Source organism: Telopea speciosissima, chromosome 8 (genome assembly GCF_018873765.1).
Source record: "Telopea speciosissima isolate NSW1024214 ecotype Mountain lineage chromosome 8, Tspe_v1, whole genome shotgun sequence".
Lineage (NCBI taxonomy): Eukaryota > Viridiplantae > Streptophyta > Magnoliopsida > Proteales > Proteaceae > Telopea > Telopea speciosissima.
Genome location: NC_057923.1, coordinates 51138629 through 51156464, shown reverse-complemented (window position 1 = coordinate 51156464; position 17836 = coordinate 51138629). Strand labels below are relative to the sequence as shown.

At 40.6% G+C, this 17836-nt stretch overlaps 1 protein-coding gene across 1 annotated transcript in view; it reads left to right on the top strand.

Moving 5' to 3' along the window:
* The window catches only part of LOC122671407 (importin-11), a 140422-nt gene extending 123629 nt beyond the window's left edge, over positions 1-16793 (top strand). Inside the window, exons 21-24 of the mRNA XM_043868602.1 lie at positions 36-89; positions 221-290; positions 371-612; positions 16723-16793. Coding sequence (XP_043724537.1) covers positions 36-89; positions 221-290; positions 371-535 — 289 coding nt within the window. The 3' untranslated portion in view covers positions 536-612; positions 16723-16793. The remainder of the gene's footprint in view (positions 1-35; positions 90-220; positions 291-370; positions 613-16722) is intronic.
* Positions 16794-17836: the final 1043 nt, after the last annotated feature.

The following is a 17836-nucleotide window of genomic DNA, read 5'->3' as shown; positions in this document are numbered from 1 at the left end:
TATTTGACAAAGGGTGATATATTTCATTCATGCAGTGTCTGTACAACTGTGATATTGGGTGGAAGTGAAGACTTAAATGAGGAATCCAGGTGAGATCCTTACAAACATTCTAACCTTATTACAAATTGTTCTTCTCTAAGTTTGTGACTTTTTAGTGATAAGTTACTTCATCCTTTGATTATCGGTTGCAAAAGTAATTTTTTAATCATTATATGCACAGTGGTGATAACAGCTCTAGTGGGTCCCACAGCGAGGGCGCTGTTCCAAGTAAAGAGTTCAGAAGGAGACAAGTAACTTCTTGGATCTATCCTGGAGTCCTGAGTTTGAATTAATTTAGTTTATTCTGATTATATTTTCTTTCTATGATTAGATCAAAGCTTCAGATCCTATCAAACAGTTATCATTGCAGACTTTGGTGAGAGATAACCTTCAAATGTGTGCTGCTCTTCATGGGGACTCATCTTTTAATGCAGCTATCAGCAGAATGCATCCTGCTGCTTTTGCACAATTACAGCAAGCACTGAAGATGCCATAGCCAAGCATTATATTCTTGACAATTTGGTCATTCTGTTTCTGCAGGAGTTACAATTGTTCAGTTTTCATCATAAATTTGTAAGTGTGTGGAGGCAAGTTACTTTGAATCTTTCTCATGTTAGTGCCCAGTCTCTGATTAAGTGTTTTAAGGGTTATGCTGAAGGCAGATGTGATTCATGCCATTAAGCTTTATTTTTCTGGGCCATACAATCAATGATCTACTTATGGGATTGTTAATTCATAGGCATAATCATCATTTAAGTGCTGTCATGCCTGATGCAGTGTACTGGCCTGGCTGGACAAACAAGACCCTGTTTAGAAGCCCAAGCCTAAATTTGGCCAGTAGGGATAGTGATGTAGATCGAAGCATGAAGAAGAGGACCAAAATCAAATCAAAACAAGTTACTGTTCACGTAAACAGTAACCGAGTTACTGTTTGCATTGTACTTTTCATGTGAACAGTGTCATAGCCATATTGCCTTGGTGGGAATCCTTCTAGAAGACCCAAGCTGAAGACTATATTTGTCCCCCCTATTTTGTCTGTCTTAGAAACGAAGTCAGCAGCAAGGAGGGGAGATCAGCTACAGCTTCTAGAAGGCTGATTTGCTTCTATTTTTATATCTTACGTTGAGTGTTCAACAAGCAAGCAAGTTAGTTTTTAGTAAGTCTTTGTTTCAGTAAGTTGAAGGAAGGCCAGTAATTTCAATTTTGAGTACTTTCTAATTTTGTGTTCTTTCCTTTTTTACTGTAAGTTTCTAAACTTCAACTTTCTATTTTTTAAAGCCTAGCCAATCTATATAAAAGGCCCATCAGTTGTAATATTCAACAGTTTTAAATCAATGAAGTTGCAGTTTGCTTGATTGAGATCTGAGAAAGATCTTTATTTCAACAGCTGAGATAGCTGTGGGTGAGAGGCCCAAGGCTGAGATAGCCATCTATCCCCCACCCCCTCCTTCTATCCTTCTATCCCTTCTTCCCCCCCTTCTCTATTTTTCTGTTTTGTTCTTACTTTCTATTGTATTGTGCTGTGAGTTCATCTTCATCTAAGATACAATCAAAGCTTTATTGTTGCTTCTAGTTAGAAGATCTATAAACTGTAAAATACTACTGATTTGTTCATTCAACTAGAGATCATTGCTGCTGGAACCTACTATTGGCCTATCATTGATCCTACTGTAGTGTGGTTCTTAGTTGAACTTCTTCTACATTTTTTGGTATCTGAGCCTTCACCTCATAGAGTTGATGTTAATACCAGGAAGATGATGAGTTCACATCTAACGGATCTTGAACAAAATCCATCAAGAACAATAAATGGTCTTTAGGAAAATAGAGTGGATAACTACAGCTCAAGCCTCAGGAATTTGTTTACCCGAGAGATGGGAGCACCGGCATCTCCGGTGATGGAATCTGACCTCTGCATCTCCCTTCGCCTATGGTATGTCCTCTCCTCCTCCTTCCTCTCTTCCTCCACCCCCTCCTCCTCCTGTCTCCAGCCCCCTGGATGGCCAAACTTCTCCTTGGACTGGCCTGTTCACGCCTGCTGCTGGCCCTCATTCGGATGGTCTACCTCTCCACTTTGTCAACCCTGCCTCTGTTGGCTCCTCCAAGGTGGCTCTCTGCCCCCCCCCCCCCCCCTTGACTTCCTGGTTACCGAAGCCAAACTTTGGGAGAATTGCCTTGTCGGTCATTTCCTTGGCTCCAGGCCCCCCTTCCACACAGTCAAGTTATCTCTCAGCAAGCAATGGCGAGCTCGTGGTACCCTGGATACCTTTCTCCTGGATAATGGTATTTTCATCTTCAAATTTTCCTCTGAAGTTGATAAGATTCGTGCCCTCGAGGGTGGACCTTGGTTAGTTGGCCAGAAGCCAATCTTTTTACTTCAATAGCACCACCACCTGCAATTCCGGCGTGTGGATCCCTCCACCATCCCTCTATGGGTTACTCTCCCTGGGTTGCCTCTTCACTACTGGTGCACTGATGGTCTCAGCACCGTTGGCTCTGTTATTGGTACCCCTCTCTTTTCAGATGTGAGAACCAAAAGAAAGGACAGGCTGGCTTGTACGAGGATTTGCATTGAGGTTTCTGCGCAAGACCCTCTCCCCTCTTTTATCACGGTGAAGGAGGGTGAAGAATTTTCCTTCAATCAGGAGGTTCTTTACGAATGGAAGCCTCCTCACTGCGAGGTTTGCAAAACCTTTGGTTATGGCTCAAATCTTTGCACTCCTTCGACCCAGAACATATTTGTCGCTCCCCCTGCTGTGGAAGTTGAGGCGTTTGAGCTTCACAAAACCAACAATGGTGTTCGTCATGTCTCCCATAGAAGGCTTCGCTCCAGAATCCGGCACCAGAACCACCCTGGAAAGAGAAAGGGTCTTTGCTTCAATCGAAGCAGCAGCTTTCCCCCTATGATCAGAACAAATTCAGTCTGTTGTCTCTTGCTGAGGACGATGAAGACTCAGACCTTGGCTCGTGTCCCGAAAAGCTCCAATTTGATGTAATTCCTCGTAGCAGGTCCAGGATGTTGGAAAACCCTACTTTGGAGCTTTCCATTCTTGGCTCTCCTGACACTGCTACAGCTGCTACTGCTTCGTTGCCATTAAACTCCATGGGAATCAGCCCTTTGGCGTCTTGCGCTGCTTCCTCGACTGCTCCCCTGGCATCGTCTACGAACTATGCTTACTCGATTGAATCTTTGGTTTTGGATTCGGTTATTACAAATGCCTTTTGCCCTTAGCTTGTGGGCCCTATCATCTCCAAATCCCCTGTGGTCCCCTCGGGCTCACTCTCTACGCCTGGCTTGGTCTCTTTAGACCTTGGGCTGGAACCCTCCTCAGTTAACCCCAATTCCACTTCTTTCTTGGGTTTGCGGGTCTTTAACCCATTCACCTCTCTTAACCCGTCTGGTTACCCTCCTTCTTCACTCGAAAATCCCTCTGATCTCTCTTCTCTCCCTCGCAATGCCTCTTCCCATCTGTCCAATTTGGCTGCCCCCTTTAGCTGCTCTTACCGTAGGCGCTACCATAGTGAAACGCGCTCCAGGTCTGTTATGTCCAGGCTCTCTAAGCCTTTGGTGCCTCTCCCCTCTCCTTTCCAATGATCCAAGGATTCATTTGGAATACTAGGGGCTTGAACTCCCCCTCCGAGCAAGCTGTTGTCTGCTCTCGTCTTCGCTCATCTCGTGCCAATTTTTGCTGCCTTTTAGAAACCCACATTAAAGAGCCTAACTCTGGAAAAATCTTAAATTCTATTGCTCCCGGCTGGTTTCTCCTCTCCAATTACCCCCTCCCCCATCCTAATGGCCAAATTTGGCTTCTTTGGGACCCCAGCAAAATCTCTATTTCTCTCTTGTCCTCTTCATCTCAATTCCTTCACCTTTCCTTCTTGGACTGCCTGGGCCATTTCTCTTTCTTTTTCACTGTGGTTTATGCCCACAATTGTCATTCTCAAAGGATTCCCTTATGGTCTGATCTTCGATCTATTGCTAGCCAAATTGGGCTCCACCCAAGGGGCTTAGGAGGTGATTTCAATGTCATCAGGTACAGCTTTGAAAAACAAGGAGGAGGCCACTTGGATTTGGAAGCAATAAATTCTTTCAATGAGTGTATTGAGGATATTGGAGTGAATAACCTGAGGTGGTTTGGATTCCCCCTTACTTGGAACAACAAAGGGCTGGAATTCATTGAATCTCTTGCAAGCTAGATAGGTGTTGGCCAATGAAGATTGGCTTTCAGCTTTCCCCTCTTCCTATGCTTCCTTTGACAATCCAGACATATCCAACCACTCCCCCATCTCCCTTGCTATTCAGCCTTTTACTTCTTTTGGTCCTAAACCCTTAAAATTTTTCGACATGTGGTCCTCATACCCCTCTTTTTTACCCACTGTTCAAGAAGCTTGGGACAAGCCTGTTTTTTCTTTCTCTACCCCCCTCATTGCCCTCTCCAAAAAGCTCAGAAATGTTAAGGCTGCCCTCAAAGATTGGAACATCAACACTTTTGGCAACATCCCCCTGCAGGTCCTAGATTGCAAGGCAAGACTTGCCTCTATTCAGCTTTGGTTGTAGTCTGACAATTTCAATAGTGCTTTAGCTAAAGAGGAAAAAGAGATTTCCTTTGAGCTCTCCTCCTTGCTAGCCCGTGAAGAAAGTTTCCTGAAGCAGAAATCTAGAATAAAGTGGTTAGACCTGGGTGACTCCAATACTGCATACTTCCACCGTTCTTTGAAAGCCAGAGTCAATTATAACTCCATTGTTAGGCTCACAGCTCAAGATGGTTCTACTGTTTGTATAGTTAAAGACATTAAGGACTTGGCGGTTCAGCACTTTAAGGGATTATTCAGATGCACTCAGATGGACTCTACTCCAATCCCAAATGACTTGCTTAACAAGTTCATTCCCTCGGCTTACCTCGACTCTTTGAGCTCCATTCCCAAAGAAGATGAGATAGTGGCAGCCATCCATTCTCTCAAGGTGTCTGGTGCTCCTGGTCCGGATGGGTTTAGTATGGGATTCTTCTTAGCTACTTGGGACATCGTCAAATTGGATCTTATTGCTGCCATTGAAAGCTTCTTCTTTAATCCTAATCAGGTCAAGGGTATCAATCACACTTTTCTCTGCCCCATCGCCAAAAAGGAGGAGGCATCAGCTATGAATGTAATGTAGTCCTAGATAGGTAGGAGACCTACTAGGAGCCAGATAACAGGATCAATAGCAAAAGGGGTTGCTGGTTCAAATGGACAGCACTAGGTTTTAGGTTAATTCTAGGGTTTAGGATGGGAATTTGGGAATGGGTCTTATATGGCTTTAATATGCAGGTCTAGGGGGTTATTATGGGATAAAAATAATTGGATTTGGTTAAGTTTGAAAAATCTGCAGAATTAGGGTTAGGGTTTCGGGTTTTAGGTACAAGGATCTAGGCTGAAAACTACAGTTTAGATGGTTAGATGGGACTCATATTGGAATCGAGTATAGGAGGGAGAGGGAGGGATGTTTGCTGGAAATTGGACACAGATCTGATGGTTGGAAGGTGAATGCTTGGGGATCAAGCTAAAATTCGAAGGAATAGTTGCTGGTTTAATGGAGGGGATGGAAGGCTGGCTGTAGTGATCTGATTGGGTCGATGGGAAAGGATGGATTAGGTTAGAGGATGAAGAGGGGAAGAATATATGCAGGAAACTAAAATTACTTACTGATTTGATCTCCTTCAAAAGCAGCAGTAGCAGCTTGAAGAAGCTCGATTGAAGAAGAAGAAGAACCTCCCTGTACTGGACAGACGCAAGGAGTTGTGAGAGTCCACTCACCCTAGCACCTTGAGATCCACAAGGCAACACTCACACAAGGGAGCAATAGCAGCAACAAAGGCAGCAAGCATAAAGCTGAGTTTTTATTAATCAAAATTCGTATTCAATACTTGGCCCCCTTACAACCTTATATAAAAGACTCAAAATTAGACTCCTACACTAAAAAGGAAAGGCCTAACCCTATCCCTATCCTATTAGGTAACTTAAACTGACTAGGAAACTAGAATACTAAAGAAAATAGACTCAAAACATGGTTGGACTTATAGAGTCCTAATCCAGCCCAACTTACATCACATGACCACTTAACCAAGTCACATGATCACTTAAATTGAGCCAATTGGATGCAACCAATTTGAACCGGTTCAATTAAAAAAACATAAAAATAAACTAAGTATTGGGCTAATCCCGTATGCAACCTATGTACCCCTAGTTTAGGCTCATTAAAGTGGCCTAATACTTAGAAAACCCTAAGGAACAAAAGCCCAACATGTATATAACCCAACCCTAGGCCTATTTCTAAAGAAATAAGCCAATTTCTATGATGAACCTGCATCAACTCTCCCTAACTTGAAAAAATTCGTCCTCGAATTTTGCAATGATGGGGGGAAATCAGCATGTGATCAGCAGCTTTGACCATCCCCAAAAAAAATTCCGATGAGGCAGGAACATTGGGGATAAAATCTTCAATGCGTGGAGCTTGCTCTTCAAAGAACAATGGTGGCATAACAAACTCTATGTGTTCTTTCTTTGAATCAGCAGCAACTGTCAATGTCTCGTTCATAGAGCCTTCAGTGTTAGCAATCTTCTCATCTAATGCATGAGACACAAGCTCCACCTCTTCAAGAACAGCATCTTGAAGGTCATTGTTTTTCTTTGGAATGCTCTCAATCAACTTTTCATCTTCTACTGTTTCATCTTTGTCTACTTTGTTCTCTTCAATGTATATTTCTTCAGTAGAATCTTCTACAATTGTGTTTTGGACCTCCACATCAATTTGATGGCCGAGCTTCTCAATTATGATCTCAACTACTGGTGCAGCTTGGTCTACTTGAATTTCTTTAGCTATCGGTTCTTGAATCTCTTCAACACAAACTGTCTTAGTAGAATCTTCTGTTGGTACATCCGCCATTAGTGAAACTTCAAACACAATCGATGCCACTTGCGTTTGAGTTGACATGTTCGGCAGTCCCTGTGGCTGTACAGTCGATGTGGTTACCTTTGGCTGTAACCCTTTTAGAGTAAACAAATGGTATAGACGGTGTCGATCAGGTAGGACACACGAGTTGTTTTCAGGTTCAATCCAACCTTGTTGCTCGTCCAACCAATTACAACCTACTGCAATAACGCTCCTTGGAGATGGTATCGGCTTACACCAAGCACCGTCAGAGTATGAGGAATACTCAAATTCAACAAAGACTTGACCTGTAGGCATGATGCAAATCTCTCCTGACTGGGACAACATATCCACTACGGATTGTGAAATAATGTTGTTACGTCGCCTCTCATCAGCAATTAATATGGGTATGCTCCCATTAGATAGACGAACTCGGGTCTTAAAAACGAATGGAGGTGGGTCTTTTGAGGCTTGGTTGGAGCTTCCCTCCGCCATAGCTCTGATACCAATTAATGTAGTCCTAGATAGGTAGGAGACCTACTAGGAACCATATAACAGGATTAACAGCAAAAGGGGTTGCTAGTTCGAATGGACAGCACTAGGTTTTAGGTTAATTGTAGGGTTTAGGATGGGAATTTGGGAATGGGTCTTATATGGCTTTAATATGCAGGTCTAGGGGGTTATTATGGGATAAAAATAATTGGATTTGGTTATGTTTGAAAAATCTGCAGAATTAGGGTTAGGGTTTCGGGTTTTAGGTTTAAGGATCTAGGCTGAAAACTAGGGTTTAGATGGTCAGATGGGACTCATATTGGGATCGAGTGTAGGAGGGAGAGGGAGGGATGTTTGCTGGAAGTTTGACACAGATCTGATGGTTGGAAGGTGAATGCTTGGGGATCAAACTAAAATTCGAAGGAATAGTTGCAGGTTTAATGGAGGGGATGGAAGGCTGGCAGTAGTGATCTGATTGGGTCGATGTGAAAGGATGGATTAGGTTAGAGGATGAAGAAGGGAAGAATATATGCAAGAAACTAAAATTACTTACTGATTTGATCTCCTTCAAAGGCAGAGCAGCAGCTTGAAGAAGCTCGATTGAAGAAGAAGAAGAACCTCCCGGTACTGGACAGACGCAAGGAGTCGTGAGAGTCCACTCACCCTAGCACCTTGAGATCCACAAGGGAGCAATAGCAGCAACAAAGGCAGCAAGCATAAAGTTGAGTTTTTATTAATTAAAATTCGTATTCAATACTTGGCCCCCTTACAACCTTATATAAAAGACTCAAAATTAGACTCCTACACTAAAAAGGAAAGGCCTAACCCTATCCCTATCCTATTAGGTAACTTAAATTGACTAGGAAACTAGAATACTAAAGGAAATAAACTCAAAACATGGTTGGACTTATAGAGTCCTAATCCAGCCCAACTTACATCACATGGCCACTTAAGTTGTCACATGACCAGTTAACCAAGTCACATGATCACTTAAAGTGTAAAGCTCATTTCTCCTTTGCCAAAGTGTAAAGCTCTCAAGCTAACTCATTTGGCGTTTGCAGATGACCTGATGATTTTCTCTAAGGCTTCCATTGCCTCTCTAGAATCTTCTTTGCTCTGTCTTCAGCATTTCCATGAGTTATCGAGCCTTCGCATCAACCCTATAAAGGCTCTTTTGTTCTTTGCTGAGGTTTCGGATTTGGACAAAGTGGTTTGTATTGAGAGATCTGGTTTCGAAGAGGGTCATCTTCCTGTCAAGTACTTGGGTCTCCCTTTAATTCCAGCTAGGCTCTCCACTCACCACTGTACCCCGATGCTTGATCTCATCCGCAAAAGGCTTCAGTTGTGGAAAAACAGACTTCTCTCTTATGCAAGCAGGTTGGTGCTTATTAGATCAGTTTTGGAATCATCTTATATCTACTGGTCTGGCATCTATGGTCTCCCCCAAACTACTATCAAGTCCTTGGAAACTCTTTGGGCTTCCTTTCTCTAGAAGGGTAATGATTCTTTAAGGTTCCTTCATCCTCTTAGCTAGGCAGTTGTGTGTCTTCCAAAGAAGGAAGGTGGTTTGGGTATTAGAAGAATCAAAGCAGTGAATTCTGCTGGTATCATCAAGCTCATTTAGAAGATTTTCTCTAAACAGAAAAACATTTGGGCTAACTGGATTTACTCGAGCCTACTTCGTTAGGACTCCATCTGGACGGCTTCAGCTTCCTCTGATTCTTCTTGGGTATGGCGCAAGATCTTAGACTCTCGCCATCTGGTTCTTCGCAAAATTCACTCTCAGATTGGTGATGGTCTCACTTCCTATCTTTGACTCGACCACTGGCACTTTAGGGGGATCCTCATCCACTTGATAACCCCTTGAATCATATATGCTTCTGGTCTTCACAGGCTCTCCTTGGTAGCTGACATCTTAGATCAGACTGGCTGGTCCCCTCCTCCTACCTCCTCTCCGGAGCTTAATCTCATCTGGAATGAGCTTCCCTCCATCTCCAGAAGGCATATGGGTTGAGGTGACTGTGTTTCTTGGCTGACAAGCAATTCCAGTTCCTTCTCCTCTAAATCAGCTTGGGATCTCATTCGTCTAAAGGGTCAGTTGGTCCCTTGGAGAAAGCTTCTTCGGTTCAAGCATCACATCCCTCGGCACTGCTTCACTGCCTGGAGGATCTTCTCCAATTGTCTTCCAACTCAGGCCTTCCTTCGTCACTGCCAGATTCCTGTTTCGCCCTCTTGCTGCCTCTACTAAAACAATGTGGAAGGCATTGATCATTTGAGTGTCCTACTACGGCAGCAATTTGGAAAGGTATCTTGATCAAATGCTGGCCTGCCCCTAAAAGAATCCTTCCCTTCTCCCGCGAGTAGATTTGGATTGATATGACCTTTGCCCGTTCCTCTATCTGTGACACAGTCGGAAAGCTTTCTTTTTGTGCAACTCTTAACCATATTTGGATGGAGCGTAATATCAGGAAATGGACCTCCAACTCTAGGTCTTATCAACAGATTTGGGATTCCATTTCTTTTGAAATTAAGGCAAAATTATCGTCAGCTCCTCCCTCTACTTGCCTTGACACCCAAGGAACAGGCTCATTGTTGTCTCATGGGGCCTTTTTTCTCTCTCTTGTTGCTCCTGGCCCTCATTTTTTAGGGTTTGGCTTCTGATTCTTTGTTTTGTTGCTCCCCTTTCGGGGCCCTATAATATTTTTTTCCTCTTTGGTAATGAATTTCTTGTCCACCCAAAAAAAATACTAGGAAGATGAAGTCAAAAGTTTCTTTCCTTTGCTGGACAGAGGGATCTATTCTTCTTCCTTAATTGGTTGGATTTTTTAGAGGAATATTATGACTTATAAGCTTAGGTTTGTATACTCTCAATTGACTAGTTATGATAGGAAATGGTGGAAACTCCATGAAGAGAGACTTAGAGCCAAGGTTCTACAACTCGGTTTCTGACCAGCCAGGAATCGAGATATGGTCGAAACCTGTGATTTTTTCCTAGCCAACTCGAGCTGGTGGTTTTGAGGACTAGAAATTTTTTATCTGATTTTGTGTATACAGCCTATTTTTGACATTCTAAACACAATGCATGAACTATTTTCACCAAAAAAAAAACACTCAAAATGGTACTTGGGGTTTTTTACCCAAGTTTGATAGTGTATATTGTTCTTGTACTTTGGCTGGAAACCAGGACAGACACTTATTTATGCCAAATATCATTTAAGTAAATGGTTTGTTATTTCATTTACTTAAGATATGATTCATAAATAAGCAGATACCCCCCCCCCTATTTGAATTCAATTAAAGTAGTTAAAAAAAATCAAATTCCAAAAGGATAAAAAGTCAATCCCCCAGTTCAAGAATAAAAATTGGATTTTTTGCCGTAGGTGAAATTTTCAACTTTCTAATGTTGTGGTTTTTCGCAAATCTAAAAATTTCATAAATCTTAATATGGTAAAACATTGCTAAAAACCAAAAGTGTGGTAAAATATTCATTTGTTTTGATATCTAAAAAAAAAATTTCATTCAGAGCAATTTTGATAGCATTCACGCATACCAAATTAGGTTTGACCAAAACATAACTCCTTCAATATAAATCAGATTTAAATTGTCGCCACCGTCAGTTTTCGATCCCTTGATTGGTGCAATCTCTGCATCCCTTGACGATGGATGTATTTATTTCGCTGTTCTTCCAAACTTCCTTGTGTCTCTGACCGACCCACATCTAAATGAAGTCTTAAGGATTCAACTGTTGACCGAAGGTTTTGATATGATTGAAGGATCGGTTAATGACGCTTTGTATTGGCGTGTATGTTTCCATATGATTAATACTCTAAAATCTGATTTATATTGAACTCATGTTCTAGTAAAACCTAATTTGGCATGCATGAATGCTGTCAAAATCGCTCTACATGAAAAATTTTTAGATATCAAAACAAATGAATATTTTACCGCACTTTTGGTTTTTAACAATGTTTTACTATATTAAGATTTATGAAATTTTTAGATTTGAAAAAAAAAACCAGCATTAGAAAGTTGAAAATTTCACCTACCGCCAAAAATCTAGTTTTGGTTCTTTGAACTGGGGGGTTGACTTTTTATCCTTTTGGAATTTAATTTTATTTAACTATTGTTATTAGATTCAAATAGGGGGTATTTGCTTATTTATGAATAATATCTTAAGTAAATAACATAACAGATATATTTCATTTACTTAAATGATATTAGGCATATATAAGTGTTTGTCCTGGTTTCTGGCATAAATGTATGTCCTGGTTTCCCCAAGTTTCAATGGGGATAAGTGACACTTATACAGGTGTTCAGGTCGAAACTAGCTAAATATGGTCGGAACTAGTTGAGTTGGGTCGAAACATGGAACTTTTTAAAGTCGATGACCATCTCGTGCAGTTTCGATCGAGATTTAGTTCCATGCTTAGAGCTAGAAGATGTGAACCTAGGACTTGGGAAGAGATGAAGTAAGAGTTGAAGAACAAGTACCTACCGGTGCATATGCGAAGAAAGCCTCCCTTCGACAAGATTACCCCCAAAAGGCACTTGCACTTGAAGAGAGCGTGAAGCAACTAATAGATCAAGTGACCTCTGTTCAGCAAATGTTTAAAGCCACATTTGATCTACACCGCCCTCCACCTCCAACGGATGCTACCATGGCAGTCGTTGAAATTTTGAAGATGGAAGAGCAACAAGAGAAGAAACTTCCAATCAATGAACTCGATCATAAAGTTGAGGTTAATGTTGAAGACGTTCCAGAAATTTCAGTCAACATGGAAGAGTCAGTCTTTGATGTTTCAAATGTAGAGACATACATTGAAGAAATTGAAGCAGTGGACGATGTGGAACTTGACACTACAGTTGACGAGGTGGTTGAAGAAATTATTTAGGAAACTATGAATGACAAGGAAGAACTTAAAGAGCTTGAGTTTGAAGCAAAGAAGGTTGAAGACACGTTTGTGGATGACCCAATGGACACGACTGATGATATTGAAGTTGATCACATAGAGTTCGTGATCCCACCTGAATTTTTTGAAGAGAAAGCTCCCAGCCTCAAAGATTACATTCCAAACATCTGTGAGCTGCCGGAGCACTATTTTAAGCCAAAACTGGACGTGCACCACACCAAGCTCATCCCTAAATTATATAAAACTCGAGGACGAGTTATTTTTAAGTAGGGGAGAGTTGATGTAAACTGAAGCATGAAGAAGAGGACCAAAATCAAATTCAAACTAAAGTTAATGTTCACAAGTCCCTTGACATGATTTGGAAAGCCATCTTTTTTTATGTTAACTCTTAAGATTCACTTGCTATGTAATAGATCTATTGTTGACTCCCCAAGGAACAGGCATATTGTTGTTACCTGGTGCTTACCGGATTCTCTTCTTCTTCCTTCTAGCCCTTCCTAGGACCCACTTTTGTATAGCCCGCCTCCCCCTCCCCTTTGTATTTCTCCCCTCCCCCCTGCTCTTCCTTTTGGTAATGAATTATTTATTCACCAAAGTACCCAAGTTATTGTTCATGTGAACAGTGTCAAAGCCATATTGCCTTGGTGAGAATCCTTCTAGAAGACCCAAGTTGAAGACCAAATTTGCCCCCTATTTTGTCATATTTAGAAATCAAGTCAGCAGCAAGGAGGGAAGATCAGCTACAGCTTCTAGAAGGCGGATTGCTTCTATTTTTATTTCCTATGTTGGTTGTTCAACAAGCAAGAAAATTAATTAGTAAGTCTTTATTTTAGTAAGTTGAAGTTAGGCAAGTAGTTTCCATTTTGAGTACGCTCTAATTTTGTGTTCTTTCCTTTTTGGTTTTAAGTTTCTAAAGTTCAACTTTCTATTTTTTAGAAGCCTGGTCAATCTATATGAAGGGGCCATCAGTTGTAATATTCAACAGTTTTAAATCAATGAAGTTGCAGTTTGCTTGCTTGTGATCTGCGAGAGATCTGTGTTTCAACAGCTGAGATAGCTGTGGGTGAGAGGCCCAAGACTGAGATAGCCATCTATCCCCTACCCCCTCCTTCTATTTTTCTATCCTTTCTTCTTCCCCATCTCTTTTTTTCTGTTTTGTTCTTACTTTCTATTAAATTGTGCTGTGAGTTCATCTTCATCTAAGATACAATCAAAGCTTCATTGTTGCTGCTGGTTAGAAGATCTATAAACTGGAAAATACTACTGATTTGTTCATCATTCAATTAGAGATCATTGTTGCTGGAACCTACTATAGGCCTATCATCGATCCTACTGTAGAGTGGTTCTTAATTGAACTTCTTCTACATTAGATAGTTAGGGTATGTTATTTGTTTATTTGGGGGTATTTTTGTAAACTAAAATTAAATGTAATGGGGGGTCTATAGTGACTGTCTATAGATGAATCCGGTTTAGTTAAACTCTGTTTCAGTTTTGGATTGTGATTAGGAATTTGAGTTCTAGGCTGCCATATATATATATATATATAACATGCTGGTCAATTGATTTCTTCTTGTTCTTCTTCTTCTTCTTCTTCTTCACCATCTGTCAATTCAGATCTGCTTCTCTCCTCTCAGTTGTGGTCCCAACTTCTGTCCCCTATTCTCCTTCCCTGTTCATTCTTATTTCTTCTTCTTCTTCTACCTGGCCTTACTCCTGTTTTTGAACCAATTTTCAGTTCATTATATTTTCTTATATCTCACTCATTAGTCACTGGTTTGCATTCTGACTTGGTAGTTTGGTTGTTAAGATCTATTGAAATCTTGTTTCAGACCTGTAGTTGATCTTCTATAGATTGCAAGTTCAAAACTATGCTCTTTTTATGGAATTCTCTGCAACAGAACTATTGCACCATTTAAATTTCCTTTAAAATATTATTTTTTAGTTTTAGAACAATCCAGGGCTGGGCGATACCAATCTCAGAGTTACATTTGACTTGCCTTTCGGAAGGTACAGTCATCTTTTAAAATACCTGTTTTACCATCTCTCTTCTCCCTTCTAATCAGTAAATTATTTACTCATGAGTACAACCTCTGGATAGTTTTTGGTAAATCCAGAATAATCAACTTTCTGAAAACTGCATTAAATTTCTGAAATCTGTTTAATTTCTTTCTTCTTTATGCTTTCCTATTGATCCTGGTTAGTAGTGTGGTTCCAGAACTTCATTGTGTTTTTAGATCCATTCTAGACTGGAACCCCACCACTCTCCCTGATTATTCCTACTGTGCTTCCCCCAGTTTCATCTGATTTATTACTGTCTGGTTCCATGTTTGGTAATATTGTCAGTCTTTTCATATCAATTTCTTCACTACAAACATGCTGGTTAATGAACCTTCTTCTCTTCTTAAATTCTTCTTTTCATGTTTCAGTAGAAAATTATTTATTGATTGTCCAAGATACCTTTCTATAGGGCTAGGCTGTCGGTGAGCTAACTTCAGCATGACTAGTCTATTAGGTTCCTTGTAAAAGTTACGTTGACTGGTATTTCCTATCTCTGTGTGTTCCAGATAGTGTATCTCCACTTCATCCATCCAGCACTAATTTTTTAGGCAACACCTTCCCGATCCTCTCTCCATTTAGATAATAAAACCAAGATAATGGCAGTAGTTGCTTTGGGTTATCTCTTTGCTATCAATTTTAGCAACTCCTTTCTACTCATTTCACTCCTTTCATTGTATATAGATTTGCTCCATCCAAAGCACTGGATTCTGAAGCATCTCTTAATGGTTCTTGTTACAACCGCTTATCTTAAATACTCGAGCTATTAAGTAAGGACCACAACAATGTATATCAACACCATAGCTGTCAAGGCGTAGCCTAGGCGACCAGGCTCTTTCATGGGTCTAACAAGACAGCACGCCTTGTCGACACTTTACGAGTTTACATTGATTTATGTTTATTTTTTGTTTTTGATAAATATGCTTATATTATATCATACGCTTTGTTTATTATATGTTGGTCTTCTCATTATAGGTCAGTACTTGTATAATTATATTGCATTTGTGAGTTTCCTTGATCAATGACAAGCTCTAAGAATGTTGTTTGAGCTGGTATGGCCATGTTCACCGGAGGCCTAGGGACACCCTAGTAAGGAGTGATCTGATCATGATTGAAGAAGCTAAAAGAGCTAGGGGCAAGCCTAAAATGACCATAGGAAGGTTGTGAGGAATGACATGCATAGTCTGGGTCTTGCACCAAGTATGATCTCAGATAGAGCCTATTGAAGGGCAAGGATCCATGTTGCCAACCCCGTTTAGCTGAGATTTTCCTAACTTCCTGGGTTGTGCTTCTTTCCTCTTACTTTCATTTCTCATTTCTCACTTCTCATCTCTTCATTCCTCTTACTTTCAATTCTCTACTTTTGTGTGGACCTCAGTTTTTCCTACTTTGTTTTGCAAGGATCCATGTAGCCGACCCCATGTAGTTGGGATAAGGCTGAGTTTTTTGTTGTTGCATTGATATGCCTTCTATATTGCATATAAGCATATTATGTTGAATTATAATTGTTTTTTACATATAGTCATTTACTGCATGCCTAGGGTGCCTAGGCGGGTGCCTTGTCGCCTAGGCTTCCCTCCAACACGTGGCACCAAGGGGGCACAATGCGTAGGGGTACAACAACACAGCACAAAACCCCCGCACTTACCAGGGATCGAACACCCGACCTCCTGGCTCTGACACAATGTTACAACCGCTTGTCTTAAAAGCTCGAGGGGCCACAACAATGTATATCAACACACAACAACAGTTCTAATTAAGCTTGTAGCCTAGTCCAGGTTAAGTGGAGCTTTATATGACTCATTTGAACGTAGGTTGGTTGGTCGATTCAAAGAGTTGTACTTGGGGACTTCCCATTTTAAACCCTTCTATTTTTGTGTTCAGCTCCTGTCTAGTCTCATCAATTAGACCTCCATGAATTCCACAATCTACTTAACATGGAGCATTATTTTGTGCTCGAAGAAACCTTATCCCAACTATTTTGGTTCAGCTACACAAATCGTATTTTTGCCATTTGCTTCTATCTAGGGTCATACCTTTGTAAACTCTAGGGTACTTTCTTAAATCCTCAACCATGTCTATGTGGTCTCTCCTCGTATCTTTGTAAAGCCTATAATTTCACTCTTATCCACAAGCGCTGTCATTGATTTTCATTATGCATGTCCAAGCTGTCTTAGTTGACTTGTCCCCCATCTTTTGACCTATTGTGCTACTCCCATGTTCTAATGAATGCATTCACATTTAATTGTGCATGCGTCTATCTGAAATTTTCTTTCTGAGCTATATCTTCAATGTATGGATGTTTTGTTTCTTGATTGCCAGGCATTTTGCTTCATGGAGCATGGATGATCTTGTAGCTTTCCAAAAAACTTCCCTTACATTGATTTGTTATGTATCAATCACAGCATTCCAGAAGCACCTTCCCATTTCACATTCTTCCACCTCTATCTCTCCATTAGCCCAAAATGGGTGTCTGCATATGTTCACTGCTGCATTGTCCATACTAAATGAATAAGCTTACAGTCCTCAAAGATCTGTCGACCAAGCTGGAATATTTAAAATTTCTTAGTTTTTTGGAGCATAAATCACAGGACAGTAGTACAATGAGTGCATCACCATGTTTACACTGCTCGTCTTGTGATTGTGAGGACTATGGGGCTGTCTAAATGTTGTTCTATATGCTTCTTTTGTCTTCCCTTTTTGCAAATAGATGGATCTATTTCTTTCTCTTGCATCTAATTGATTTACATGTTTCTCCTGGATGCAGGTGAAATCAAGGTCTCAGTTTCCTACACTGATTGGTGCTTTCTTCATTTGTTTTTTTCTTTCAATTTGTTTAAAATGAGTTGGTTTTCCCTATTATTTATTTTTTTCATATCAATTGTTGTAAAATGTCAACATGGGTTTAGTACAGCATGCTCTGTAGATAAAGGATTGATCCCCATGCCTCCTTATTCAAGGCAAATGAACACCATGTTGAAGTCAAAAAAAAAAAAAACAGAATTGGGGAAAGAAAAATGTATAGGGCTTTGAATCTGATCAGTGCTTACAGATTTCTGTTGGTATATTTGTTGAAGTGAAAGAAAAGAAAATTAAATCCATGTGATTTTACACAAATCATCGATCTGGTATTCACTAGGTTATGCTTTTAGCAAGGATGCATATATTGTTAAGAGTTTTATGTCCTGATATGTCACCCAGATTGCATTACTTGCACCAAATTCTGTTTGTGCATCAGAACTTAGTCGATTGGTCAAGCTATGATCCCACAACTGCAGCCCTTGAAAAGTCTCTTATCAACTAATTAATAAGTGATGGTTTGGCGAGGAACCAAACAGCAGTTCTGTGAGACTTAACCAGTTGAATTTTGTACAATGAATGGTTCAGAGTAAAACTGGGTCTCTACATTAGCATTTGGATGCCTGACGTTTGCCAA